General features: G+C 32.6%; 1 protein-coding gene across 1 annotated transcript in view; it reads right to left on the bottom strand.

Annotated features, from left to right (window-relative positions):
* Window positions 1-15300, bottom strand: part of LOC143072980 (uncharacterized) — a 56268-nt gene that overhangs the window by 12782 nt on the left and 28186 nt on the right. The window contains exons 6-8 of the mRNA XM_076248179.1: window positions 14036-14141; window positions 4522-4667; window positions 1006-1156 (exon numbers count right to left, since the gene is read on the bottom strand). Coding sequence (XP_076104294.1) covers window positions 1006-1156; window positions 4522-4667; window positions 14036-14141 — 403 coding nt within the window. The remainder of the gene's footprint in view (window positions 1-1005; window positions 1157-4521; window positions 4668-14035; window positions 14142-15300) is intronic.

The following is a 15300-nucleotide window of genomic DNA, read 5'->3' as shown; positions in this document are numbered from 1 at the left end:
ATCAATCGGATCACCAGCAATGATGGTGATACATGGCTGTGTACATTATGTATATACAACTCGTCTAAACATCAACCCAACAATGTTAGATCTGTAAATTTGCTTTTGCAAATTTTTTGTTCTTCCCTTGCAGGGATTCGAAACCCATTCTACTGAGATATCATGACACCAAATCCCCTGCACTGTAGCTATCCCGCTAGACCACACGACCACCTGGACTTCACAATAATTAAGCTTTCGGTGGCCATGTGTTACCTTTCCTCGTCAGTTTTAATCTAGCATCGTACTACAGTACATGATATATAAGGCATGGAGATGTAACATTCTTGCATAAATATATATATATATATATGTATAAACGGGTCTAAATTGAAAACTACGTTCAAACCTATGATTGCGTTGGATAAAAACCGCAATTTTTATACGTCTGCATGTAAAACAAATTTCGTTGTAGAAGGGTCTAAATACAGCACAAACAACATTTTCCAAAAGACCAAAAAAGTGAAAAAGTATATTTAAACAAAACACATTTGACTAACAGGTCCATATATATATATATGCAAGAATTTTTTATACTTCCAAAGTACATGCCCAGTTTTGTTTGTGGGGTTCATTAAGGCTCATGTTGATTAATCCTCAACTTTCTCTCATTCAGTAGTAATTGTGGACTATTTTTTGTCCTTACTTCATTTTTTTTCACTTCCTTTAACCAGTTGTGTTGCTTTTACTTTTTCTATCTAGGATTTTGATAGTCCTTTAGTCATCTTTGGTGTCTACTGATTTTATGAACTTTGTAATAAAAACAGACCACAATGTTATACACCAATACCAGCCACTTTTGACTTTGAACCAGCCACTTTTAACTTTGAACCAAGGATAAAGAGAGTCGGTTCCAACCAAGAAAAAAGGGTTTTCCAATTGAAAAGCATAGATTGTCAAAAAAAGGGGGAGTTCCAACCCCCTGAACCACACTGCATCCACCACTGAATACTTTTATTTACTTACTGACATTCCTGAGCTTTTGATTCTGGTTCAGGTTCTGCAGATCCAGTCGTCCCTGGTTCTGGTTTTGGAGCCTTCATGCTGTCACAGTTTGCCTTAGTTGCATTTTTGAAGGATTCTTTATCAAAACACGCCATACCATGCTTCATAAAACCTTTACACACAAAATATTGGTTTGAATATAATGTATGCAAAACACATGCAGCAGGTTAAATTAAAGCTGAAATTCTAAATTACTCTTGTCCTTTTTTCAAATAAAATGTTTTCTTTTCTGTTTATAAAATACACTTTGAATTTGTGAATATATCAAAGTACAAGAAAAAGGTAAAAGGATAAGAACTCTGGACCATGTATTGGCCATTTTTTGTTTGTCATACTTTGTAGGTACGTTTTACTGGTAGAAGATATGGTATGTTGAACTGTGTAGTTTTGTAAGAATTAAGGATTATCGCTATTTTAAGAAATTTTCCTTTGATCTTGCTATCTGATAATTTCCTTTCTCAGCGGAGTGGAGTGATATGAAAAATTATCACTAGAAACAAAGGGGGCACATGGCATGGCTAATGAAATTGACATGAAATTGACAACGTTGTTATAGGTAAAATTTTGATAAACAGATTATTGTTGGTCATCTCAACTCAAATGATTTTCTCGCTTGAGCCGGTACCCAAAGGGAGAATATCAATCTCGTTGAGATGATCAACAATAATCTATAATTATCTTTTGTTATCTCAACGAGATTATTTTCATTGACATGGGCACGTTCCCTTAGTTTCTAGCAATAATTTTACATATCACTCGACTGAGAAAGGAAATTATCAGTCAGCAAGATCAAAGGAAAATTTCATAAAATGGCGATAATTCCTGTTTAAACCCTTTTATGTATTATATTTATTCTGAAAATGAATAAGGAATGTATTCATCACAAAATAAAATGTTAATCATAAAGTAGAAATAACTTCTTTGAACTGATGCCAATAATACTATTAATGTATGTGTTTCTTTTTATAATGCCTGTACCAAGAGCGCATTTGTTTCTAACCTAAACGATGTAAACGACTACGCGCGTAGTCGTTTAATCCATTTGTTTCTAACATTTTTTAGTCAACGTTGACATCGTTTACGTAAACGATGTACGCGCAAAATAGTCGCGTAGTCGTTGATCGTTTATCGTTGAGACGTGTAAACGATACATTTGTTTCTGCATCTGTCGTTTAAATAATTACGAGCACGTGTTGTTTTCATAAAGTCCTGGTTATTTATTTCCCGCACTTTTACCTGTTTGTTTACAGTGCGTGAGTGTAATCTATTTCTGTCTGACTACGCGGGGTCGATAAAGTTTATTAAACGATGTATTTGTTTCTAGCAGCTTAACGTTTACTAAACGATAGTCATCGATGACAAAATTTCGGGTTAGAAACAAATGCACTCCAAGTCAGGAATAAGACAGCTGTTTTTCACTTGTTCCTTTGATTTTTAGCTTTTGATTTTGTCAATTTTTATGGACGTCCCCCTTTTTCTGAATTTGACTAAGTGTTTGGTATTTTTGTTATAATTTTTTTTCATGATGTCAATTGATACCTTTCAATTGTCATGTGTAACAAAACAACCAATCGCCATGATCACCAGGTTTACATTTATTTTGTCTTTTAAAACAGCATATCACAAGATTGATATCTTCTAAATAAATTAAGGTCCGAGACTACAATTGTTGTCCCTTGATTTTCGTTGTTCACGAATATAGTTCCTAGTGTTGACAGTGGGTTACTTGCCATTAAATTTTATACCCCTTCCAAATTTATTTCTCCATGTTTAATGCCTCAAATTGTAAGTAGTGGGGTGAAATTACACTGTAAAAAAATTTGGGTACAGAATTTTAAAGGAAAGAAGTGATTTGGTCCAGTTGAAAAAGGTTTAAAATTAGCACTTCGGAAGCTGACAAAAGATTTCAAGACGCCCTTAACATAAAATTGACCATAATTTGAGTTAGAGCCGATGCAGTTTTCTATAATTTTGATATAATTTGTCCCAAAAGTAGTACAACACACTGTAAAAATTTCATTGGGAAAGCGCAGGTGAGATTTTTTTAATTTTCATTTATGTTTTAAAAGAAATGCACTACGAAATAATTGTGGTCTCGGACCATGATCACCAGAATTCCATATTTACTTTTGTCATGTCTTTCAAATCAAGTTATTACCAGATTAACATATTTCTAAAGAGTGCCTCCAAAACAACGTATCACCTGATTTAAATTTTAAAAAGAATAAAGTGCTTCCCCGAGAGCAGCTGGATACGACAGCAGTGATCCAACAATGAACAGTTGGGGCAAAAACAGACACAATATTCAAGCTGGATACAGGTCTGAATTTTGATTGTAATTAAAAATTTGACACATTTAAGGTTTCTGACACCAAATTAATGTAGTCATAGAACTTGAAATTGATTTATATATAATTTGAATTTTTATTCAATTGAAGATTTCTTGCAGTTGTGTAATAAACTGTGCTGTTGGGCAATACTAAGTAAACAGTTTTCAGACTATATACAAAGAATTCTATTGCAATTATTTTGTATCAATGGTTCGATTGGATGACAGTTAGCTTAAAATTCTCTATCTCCTTGTCTGTAACTAAGGTAGCCGACATTTTGAATTGCTAAATGTATTGACATGTGATTTCTACAATAATAAGCCAAAAACTCACATGTTGCACCTAAAATCTTCTTTAAATCAAATTTTATTACATTCTGAAGCGGCACAGAAGCCAGAAAACGCCCTGTGTTTATGTTTGACGCCGGAAGCATACCTATGAGGTCACCTAGTGTAGGGACCAAAGAAGATAACATCTTTTCGCAGAATTTACTTTAATGAAGATTTTACACCGAAATAATGATTGAAATTTAATTATGAACTTGTTTTGCATTAGAATAAAGATAACTGTATTGTATTTGAAGCTTTGCAGGTGTCCATCGGTAGTTTTACTGTCGCAAATACCTGTTTACCTGTCTCCTCTAGGCTTTGCCAGGTAAATTAAATTTGCGACAGTAAAACTACCGATGGACGTCCTTAAAGTTTCAAATACAATACAGTTATCTCTTAAAAAGCGGGTCTTTGTTTAGAAAAAATGCATTCAACTACTTCTGAAAAATAGTTTTTGTGCATAATTTTGTCATTATTTTGACTATTCTAAATGTGGAAATATCACAAATATTTCCCTCATTCAAAGAGTTTTAACAAGTCAACAATAAGGCTTTAAATGGCACACTTATCATCAGATGTGCAAATTTATACCACAAATAACAAGTTCAGCTGTATGGTCTTTGCTAATTATTGAAGGCTGTATGGTGCCCTATATTTGTTATTTTCTGTGTCATTTGGTCTCATGAAGGGAGTTGTCTCATTGGCAATCATATTACATTTTTTTGTTATTGGGCATAACATTCTCAAAAATAAAATCCCCATTTACCCTTATAAACAGCATACAATAAGAGAAAACAACTATATTTAACATAATTTACCTGCTTTAAATTCAGAGCCACACATCAAGTCAACCAAACCAAGATTTGCCTCTATACCCTTGCTGATTTGCTTTGCTTGATCAGTATTTATAGCATCACAATTAGCTTTGAATGGAGTAATGCAAGTCTTGAATTGATTCATTTTTCTAAAACATATATTAAAATGTTTAATAAATAAATTTGCATTGTAATTAAATTAAATATTCCAAGTAAAGTAGTAAATATCATGCCTCTGTTATTTATAAATACCATACAGTATCATGCCTATGTTATTTAAAAATACCATACAGTATCATGTCTCTATTATTTATAAATACCATACAGTATCATGTCTCTATTATTTAAAAATACCATACAGTATCATGTCCCTATTATTTATAAATACCATACAGTATCATGTCTCTATTATTTAAAAATACCATACAGTATCATGTCCCTATTATTTATAAATACCATACAGTATCATGTCTCTATTATTTATAAATACCATACAGTATCATGTCTCTATTATTTAAAAATACCATACAGTATCATGTCCCTATTATTTATAAATACCATACAGTATCATCTCCCTATTATTTATAAATACCATACAGTATCATGTCTCTATTATTTAAAAATACCATACAGTATCATGTCCCTATTATTTATAAATACCATACAGTATCATGTCCCTATTATCTATAAATACCATACATTATTTATAAATACCAAACAGTATCATGTCTCTATTATCTATAAATACCATACATTATTTATAAATACCGTACAGTATCATGCCTCTATTATCTATAAATACCATACAGTATCATGTCCCTATTATTTATAAATACCATACAGTATCATGTCTCTATTATTTATAAATACCATACAGTATCATGTCCCTATTATTTATAAATACCATACAGTATCATGTCTCTATTATCTATAAATACCATACAGTATCATGCCTCTATTATTTATAAATACCATACAGTATCATGTCCCTATTATTTATAAATACCATACAGTATCATGTCTCTATTATTTATAAATACCATACAGTATCATGTCTCTATTATCTATAAATACCATACAGTATCATGCCTCTATTATTTATAAATACCATACAGTATCATGCCTCTATTATCTATAAATACCATACAGTATCATGCCTCTATTATCTATAAATACCATACAGTATCTGTCTGATGATGTCTCTATTATTTATAAATTACCATACAGTATCATGCCTCTATTATTTATAAAAGGTAATATTTCATTGTATTTAGACAGCTTCAAATCTAAGTTAACACGAGTCAATTGCTTTCAAAACATAAACAGTTTAGTGTAAAAAGACAACATTTTGTAGAATTTAGTCAAATAGGTATTATAATTTAAGGTGGTACCCAACACTTTCACTAAAATTAATTTGACAAAACTTTGTATAGAAGAGTGACGAAAGATACCAGAGGGACAGTCAAACTCATAGATTGAAAATAAACTGACAACGCCATGGCTAAAAATAACAAGAGGCTCTCAAGAGCCTGAATGGCTCACCTTGATTTTTTGGCATTTATCTTACGTTTAAGAGTGTCCAATTTCATTGTAGTTTGTTTTTTTGGTTTAATGTATAAAGGGCAATAACTCTTTAAGGGGTCAATTGACATTTTTGGTCGTATAAACTTGTTTGTAGATCTTACTTTGCTGAACATATTTGCTGTTTACACTTTATCTTTATCATTAATAGTATTCAAAATAATAACCAAAAACTGCAAAATTTCCTAAAAATTACCAATTTAGTGGCAGCAACCCAACAATGGGTTATTATATTCATCTGAAAATTTCAGGGATGATAGAACGTTACCTTGAAAACCCTATAATACCATGTCCGATTTGCTCCAAGTCAGCTTTGGTTTTTGAGATATAAGCCAAAAACTGCATTTTACCCCTATGTTCTATTTTTAGCCATGGCAGCCATGTTTTTTTGACGAAACAGAAAAAAAACCACAAACTTGATTCAAGATACCGGTACCCTAAGGATCATTCAGCTTAAGTTTGGTTGGAATTGGTTCAGTAGTTTCAGAGGAGAAGATTTTTTAAATGGTTTACACCAGACGGACGACGACAACGACGGACACAAAGTGATGGCTATAGCTAATAATAGTACTGAAGACACAACATAGAAAACTAAAGACTATAGGATAGCAGTAACTTAATGAACACTAATTCAGTACCTTGGGCACCATCATCAGGATAAAAAACGACACAAAATAAATGAAGAATGTGTCCTTAGGACCTAATGATGCCCAGTCTAGCATATATAGGTGTAATACCACCAAATCATGGTACGTCACATCCGGTTGTATATGAAAGTAGGTCGAAAAAAATATTCCCTTGAATTTGACAGTTGTAGGTAATTAATCCTACATTTTATTGCAGTAAAACCATTTCTGTGTCATAAACATATGTCTTGGGTATTTCAAAACACCATTATTTTTTATTTGGGATTTCTATAGAAAATTGTGTTATCTTGAGGTTACATGGTGACTAAACCTTGTACACAGATAAAATAAGGGGAGAAATTTGATTGGTTAACTTCCAATAATGGTTATTTTCTTATATGCAATGTAATGTTATGTGAATTTTTTTCTGTAGAACTGGACAGAATAAAACTTTACTCATGCCAAGTATTTCTTTATTTGAAACAAGGATAAATTCTGCACATTTTTTTGAAAAGTGCAAATTTAACCAAGACTAATAGGGGAAAATCAATGGTGGTATTACACCTATATAACATTATAAAGGACATAACTTCAAGAAAGGTTAAATTGACCCCACCAAATATGAACTTGATCCGAGTTTTGTGGTAGTAAGCATTGTGTGTAAGTTTCATAATATTTGGCTAAGGCAAGCCATAGTTTGAAAACTGAAACCTAAAAAATCAGAATATTTTTCATTGTTAAGGGGCATAACTCTAGTTCAGTAGAAGTGACACCAGTTTTGATTTGTGGTTTGTGGTACTAAGCATTGAGTATAAGTTTCATAGCATTTAGTTGAGACAAGAGTGCACACGCTGAAATGTCTCGCCTTCTATACTAATCATTGATATTATGTTGATATTCCTAAGTATAAAGCTAAGCTTTATAACAACTGTACCATAAAATTAACATTAACCAAGATAACTAAACAAAGACCAATGAACCTTGAAAATGCGGTCAAGGTCAGATGAACGATGCCAGGCAGACATGTACAGCTAACAATGCTTCTATACAACATATATAGTTGACCTATTACTTATAGTTTAAGAAAAATAGACCGAAACACAAAAACTTAACACTGTGCAATGAACCATGAAAATGAGGTAACGGTCAAATAAAACCTGCGCGACTGACATAAAGATCATAAAATATTTCCATACACCAAATATAGTTGACCTATGGCATATAGTATTAGATAAACAGACCAAAACTCAAAAACTTAACTTTGACCACTGGACCATGAAAATGAGGTCAAGGTCACATGTCATCTGCCCGCTAGACATATACACCTTACAATCATTCCATACAACAAATATAGTAGATCTATTGCATATAGTATGAGAACAACAGACCAAAACACAAAAATTTAACTTTAACCACTGAACCATGAAAATGAGGTCAAGGTCAGATGACACCTGCCAGTTGGACATGTACACCTTACAGTCCTTCCATACACCGAATATACTAGCCCTATTGCTTATAGTATCTGAGATATGGACTTGACCATCAAAACTTAACCTTGTTCACTGATCCATGAAATGAGGTCGAGGTCAAGTGAAAACTGTCTAACAGACATGAGGACCTTGCAAGGTACACACATATCAAATATAGTTATCCTATTACTTATAATAAGAGAGAATTCAACATTACAAAAAATTTGAACTTTTTTTTCAAGTGGTCACTGAACCATGAAAATGAGGTCAAGGACATTGGACACGTGACTGACAGAAACTTCGTAACATGAGGCATCTATATACAAAGTATGAAGAATCCAGGTCTTCCACCTTTTAAAATATAAAGCTTTTAAGAAGTTAGCTAACGCCGCCGTAGCCACCGCCGCCGGATTACTATCCCTATGTCGAGCTTTCTGCAACAAAAGTTGCAGGCTCGACAAAAACTGTAGTTGGACTACAGGGGGACAATAGAAGAATGTACACATGGACATAGGTAACTCTAAATGCCCACTCTGCTAGAGCACAGGTATAAAAAAACCTACAAAACTGAATGTGATAATTTACAGTCACCATTGAGAGTAATTGTAAAAAGAGTCAAATTAGGTGTATGTTAACTTGAACAACAATTATTAATAAAATGTGTTGCTTATAGTGCCTAAAATAAAATTAAGTTTGTTTGGCATGATCTATCAATGACCCAGAAAAATGGCCTGAAAATTGTATTGCAAATTGCAACATCTAAAATGTAATATTTTTTTAATTTATTTTTCCCGTCATTGACCCTTCTTTTGAATAATTATTGTAATCAATGACAGATATGATTTTCATGGATAAATGTTAATCATCTGTGTTCTTAAACATCTGATTGATGCATTGTTCAGTCATTCAAAAAACTTTGTGTCTGCAGGTTGCAATGTTAAGAAAAGTATGTTGTGTTCAGATATACGGTACCACATTCTAACCAGAAGCTCCACAGGGACCAGCTTGATACAACCGCAGAGATCCATCCCTGAACAGTTGGGGCAAGTATGGACATAACATTCAAGCTTGATACAGATCTGAATTTGGAATGTGATTAAATAGTTGACACAGAATGATTGTGGTCCAAGAACTTAAAAAAATTAATCGGACAGTTACCTACTATGGTCCAATATCCAAAATATAAATACATGGTTAGATTCAACATATCAAAGAACCCCAAGAATTTAATTTTTGATGAAATCAAATAAAGTTCAATTTTGGACCCTTTAGAACACAATGTGGACCAATTTGATAAAGGGGCCCAAATATCAAAAATCTAAATACATGGTTAGATTCAGCACATCAAAGAACCCCATATTATATATTCATTTATTGTTGAAATCAAACAAAGTTTCATTTTGGACCCAGAATTGAACCAACTTGAAAACTTGGCCCATAATCAAAAATCTAAGTACTGGTTTAGATTCAGCATATCAAAGAACTCCTAGAATTCTATGTTTGTTAAAATCAAACTACGTTTAATTTTCGACCATTTACATGTTAATGTACACCAATTTGAAAACAGGACCAAAAATTCAGAATCTAAATACAAGTTAGATTTGGTATATGTATCAAAGAACCTTAATAATTCAATTTTTTATCAATTCAAACAAAGTTTAATTTTGGAACCTTTTGGCCCCTAATTCCTTAACTGTTGGGACCCAAACTCCAAAAATCAGTCCAAACCTTCCTTTTGTGGTCATAAACCTTGTGTTTAAATTTAATAGATTTCTATTTACTTATACTAAAGTTAATATGTGAAAAACCAAGAAAAATGCTTATTTGTGCCCCTAATTCCTAAACTGTTAAGACCAAAGTCCCCAAAATCAATCCCAACCTTCCTTTAGTGATTATAAACCTTGTGTTGAAATTTTATTGATTTCTATTCACTTATAATAAAGTAATTATCTGGAAATCATCCCTCTTCGGACCATGTTGAGGACAACGATGAAGTGATGGCAATATACGACCAAATTTTTTTAAATTTTTGTGGCTGTATAAAAACATGGAAAAAATCATCGATATTAATTTTTATTAATAATCATCTTAAAAAATAAATGAAGTAATAAATAAAAAATGTTTGAGTTTCTTTATTAATCCTTCAGGTGGCTTTAACTGTTCATTGTTTCATGAATTACAAACCAGTCAAGGAAGTTGAAAAAAAATCTAACAGTTGAAAAAAAAATCTGTCTTTGCGAGAAAGAGCTCTGTGATGTTTTTATAACTTGCATATAAATTGTATGTACTGTGTAACCTGTCTAATCTGACACCTGAGTAGTCCAACATCCTGCTTTAAATGGCACATTTTCATGGTCCCTAAATATGCCTATCCTTGTAGAAAAAAAATGAGTATTTTGACACCCTGCTTAATCTGTCATTTTGTCTGGTCTATTAGTGTGTCCAACAACATAGGTTACACTATATATGATTATATCATTGACTAAGAAACTAAAACATTTGTTGTTTTTCTGCCCAAAAGATTAAACTTACTGTGGATTCATTTATTTTCGTGGGTATCAATTTTTGTGGATAGAGAAAAAAAGGCATTTCGTGGTATACGTAAATTCGTGGATCGCTGATTACAACAACAAAAAATTAGATACGTAATTCATGGATTTCTTTTTGATTTATGAGATCATATAACCTCCTTGGTTTGATCAATAATAAAACAAAGCAAACTAGAGGCTCTAAAGAGCCTGTGTCGCTCACCTTGGTCTATGTGCATATTAAACAAAGGACACAAATGGATTCATGACAAAATTGTATTTTGGTGATGGTGATGTGTTTGAAGTTCTTACTTTACTGAACGATTTTGCTTCTTACAATTATATCTATCATGAACTTTGCCCATTAGTAACAGAGAACTATATTTGGTAAAAATTTACATAAATTTACCAAATTAATGAAAATTGTTAAAAATTGACTATAAAGGGCAATAACTCCTTAAGGGGTCAATTGACCATTTAGGTCATGTTGACTTATTTGTAGATCTTATTTTGCTGAACATTATTGCTGTTTACAGTTTATCTCTAACTATAATAATATTCAAGATAATAACCAAAAACAGCAAAATTTCTTCAAAATTACCAATTCAGGGGCAGCAACCCAACAACCGATTGACCGATTCATCTGAAAATCTCAGGGCAGATAGTTCTTGACCTGATAAACATTTTTATCCCATGTCAGATTTCCTCAAAATGCTTTGGTTTTTGAGTTATAAGCCAAAAACTGCATTTTACCCCTTTGTTCTATTTTTAGCCGTGGCGTCCATCTTGGTTGGTTGACCAGGTCACGCCACACATTTTTTAAACTAGATACCCCAAAGATGATTGTGGCCAAGTTTGGATTAATTTGGCCAAGTAGTTTCAGAGGAGAAGATTTTTGTAAAAGATTACTTTAATTAACGAAAAATGGTTAAAAATTGACTATAAAGGGCAATAACTCCTAAACGGGTCAACTGACCATTTTGGTCATGTTGACTTATTTGTAGATCTTACTTTGCTGAACATTATTGCTGTTTACAGTTTATCTCTATCTATAATAATATTCAAGATAATAACCAAAAACAGCAAAATTTCCTCAAAATTACCAATTCAGGGGCAGCAACCAAACAACCGATTGACCGATTCATCTGAAAATTTTAAGGCAGATAGATCTTGACCTGATAAACATTTTTATCCCGTCAGATTTCCTCAAAATGCTTTGGTTTTTGAGTTATAAGCCAAAAACTGCATTTTACCCCTTTGTTCTATTTTTAGCCGTGGCGTCCATCTTGGTTGGTTGACCAGGTCACGCCACACATTTTTTAAACTAGATACCCCAAAGATGATTGTGGCCAAGTTTGGATTAATTTGGCCAAGTAGTTTCAGAGGAGAAGATTTTTGTAAAAGATTACTTTAATTAACGAAAAATGGTTAAAAATTGACTATAAAGGGCAATAACTCCTAAACGGGTCAACTGACCATTTTGGTCATGTTGACTTATTTGTAGATCTTACTTTGCTGAACATTATTGCTGTTTACAGTTTATCTCTAACTATAATAATATTCAAGATAATAACCAAAAACAGCAAAATTTCTTCAAAATTACCAATTCAGGGGCAGCAACCCAACAACCGATTGACCGATTCATCTGAAAATTTCAGGGCAGATAGATCTTGACCTGATAAACATTTTTACCCCATGTCAGATTTGCTCTAAATGCTTTGGTTTTTGAGTTATAAGCCAAAAACTGCATTTTACCCCTTTGTTCTATTTTTAGCCGTGGCGGCCATCTTGGTTGGTTGACCAGGTCACGCCACACATTTTTTAAACTAGATACCCCAAAGATGATTGTGGCCAAGTTTGGATTAATTTGGCCAAGTAGTTTCAGAGGAGAAGATTTTTGTAAAAGATTACTTTAATTAACGAAAAATGGTTAAAAATTGACTATAAAGGGCAATAACTCCTAAACGGGTCAACTGACCATTTTGGTCATGTTGACTTATTTGTAGATCTTACTTTGCTGAACATTATTGCTGTTTACAGTTTATCTCTAACTATAATAATATTCAAGATAATAACCAAAAACAGCAAAATTTCTTCAAAATTACCAATTCAGGGGCAGCAACCCAACAACCGATTGACCAATTCATCTGAAAATTTCAGGGCAGATAGATCTTGACCTGATAAACATTTTTACCCCATGTCAGATTTGCTCTAAATGCTTTGGTTTTTGAGTTATAAGCCAAAAACTGCATTTTACCCCATGTTCTATTTTTAGCCGTGGCGGCCATCTTGGTTGGTTGACCGGGTCACGCCACACATTTTTTAAACTAAATACCCCAATGATGATTGTGGCCAAGTTTGGTTTGATTTGGCCCAGTAGTTTCAGAGGAGAAGATTTTTGTAAAAGTTAACGACGACGGACGACGACGACGACGGACGACGACGGACGACGGACGCCAAGTGATGAGAAAAGCTCACTTGGCCCTTCGGGCCAGGTGAGCTAAAAAGAAGGAATTCATTGAAAAAGTTTTGAATTGTCAAAATCCTCGCTTGGTCATTCTAGTTTAAAGTGTTCATTGATAACTTCGATTACAATAATGGACAGAGACAACTAATTATTTGTTTGTTTTACAATTAATAAATTCTTGTCTGAATTCTATAAGGCATTCAAAACTTTATGATTGAAAGCTCATTTCCCTAATCACGATATAATAAACAGTGATATAAGTATAAGGTGTGAAAATAAATGTTCCTGTCATAAACAATATTACCTACGGGCAATATATCCGTACTTAATCCTATTAATTTTTAATCACTGGTAAACCAAACTATGACACGGTAATTAACAACTTGCAGTTATTTTCCATGAACAGTTTTAATCAATTTCAAAAAGTAAATTATCACTGATATTCGATATATTTATTATAGATTTAATCAAAATACTTGTATCTTCTTTCAATAAAAAACACGTGTTATGTTACATTGTGTTACGAAACCCACGAAAATTGGTATACCACGAATAAAAATGAATCCACAGTATGAAAGTGGATAGTTGCAATTCTATATAAATTGCAAAATATCAGTGAAAACAATCCCTAGCCAAGTTTTATTTTTACAGTAGGTTTTTTTTCTTTTTATTTATTATATTGTGTTGTTGGGTTGCTTATTCAGTTACATCATTAATGTAAACCCTAACTCAAATTCATAATTCTAATGATATGGTTTGACAGGTTATAACAATTAACTACAGCCTCTTCTTTATTGCCATACCAAATGATTTTTACAGTTTCATCTGTAAGAAATGTATACTTACGGACAAGCTGTATTAATTTGCTCATGAGTAGGATACCCTTCAAAATCCTCTGTAGTCAAAGATCCAATCATATTAAAGCATTTCACCACTTCTGGGGTAGCACATCCTATAAGAAATATGAAAAATTTTAAGTTCTGTTAATTTACATTAATGCATGAAAGGTTTTTTTGTAGGCTTTAAAACAAATTAATACTTTATGGGAAAATAACATCCAACTGTAAATATTACATGCTTTCTTAGGACTAACAATTGAAGTTAAGGTATATGCTTTGTACAGAACTTTAAGACTGATACAAATTTCTTAGCTTTTAACTTACACTGTTTATTTTAACTATTTCAATAAATGCATTCTAAGCCTCTAACTTATAAACACTGTTTATTTTTATTCTGCTTTGCATAATTGATCATTTATGTGACTAATTATAACATATCCATTGCTAATTTAGTTACATTTTGTACCATCCTTAACCCAGATCTAACCCCTTAAATGAAGTAGCAAATGCTGATGAAAGTCTATTGTTTATGTTCATCAAATAAAACAACTTGGTTGTGACATAAAAGCTCTGCGACATTATTTCAAATCATGCAAAAAACATCAAGTAATTACATCCTATTTCATGTTGTTCACAGATCCTGATATGTTGTGCTCGTAACAATATGTTTTGCAAGAAAACAACAATCTGAACCATGACAAGACAACATCCGAAGGCCACAAATGGGTCTTCAATGCAGCTAGAAAATCCAAATCCTGGAGCTGTACACCTTACAAATATTCTATGACAAATGACCTATTTTTTTTTCAGAGGAACTGAACCAAGTGTTTAAATTTTGATATTGATCAATGAACCTCAGTTAAGAGGCTAAGGTTAGATGACCTCTGTCAGATGGACCATCAAAATGAGGTCAAGGTTAGGTAAACACACTTAGATAAACATGATCACCTTACAATCATTCTAGACCAAATCTGGTGGACCTACATGTATTACTAATATAATTGTAATTTAGAATCCGATCTTAGAGACTTGAACACTTAAAGGTGTATTTCGCTAACAGTTATGAAAGTATTCTTAATTGTTTTTATTCATCATTTCGAAATAAACTTTGAACAGTCAGAGCTCTGACATAAACAAGTCAGAATAAAATGACTTCCATAGGTCAGATATAATTTGATGTAAGTGTTGTCTCCCTTCTTGCACTCAACAGAATATGACTTGTACAGGTCAGTTTATGTTAGACTTTAATTTATCATAAAATGACTTCCACAG

This window comes from Mytilus galloprovincialis, chromosome 4 (assembly GCF_965363235.1).
Source record: "Mytilus galloprovincialis chromosome 4, xbMytGall1.hap1.1, whole genome shotgun sequence".
NCBI classification, from domain to species: Eukaryota; Metazoa; Mollusca; class Bivalvia; order Mytilida; family Mytilidae; genus Mytilus; species Mytilus galloprovincialis.
The sequence above is the reverse complement of the archived record's forward strand: the minus strand, read 5'-3'. Positions and strand labels throughout refer to the sequence as shown.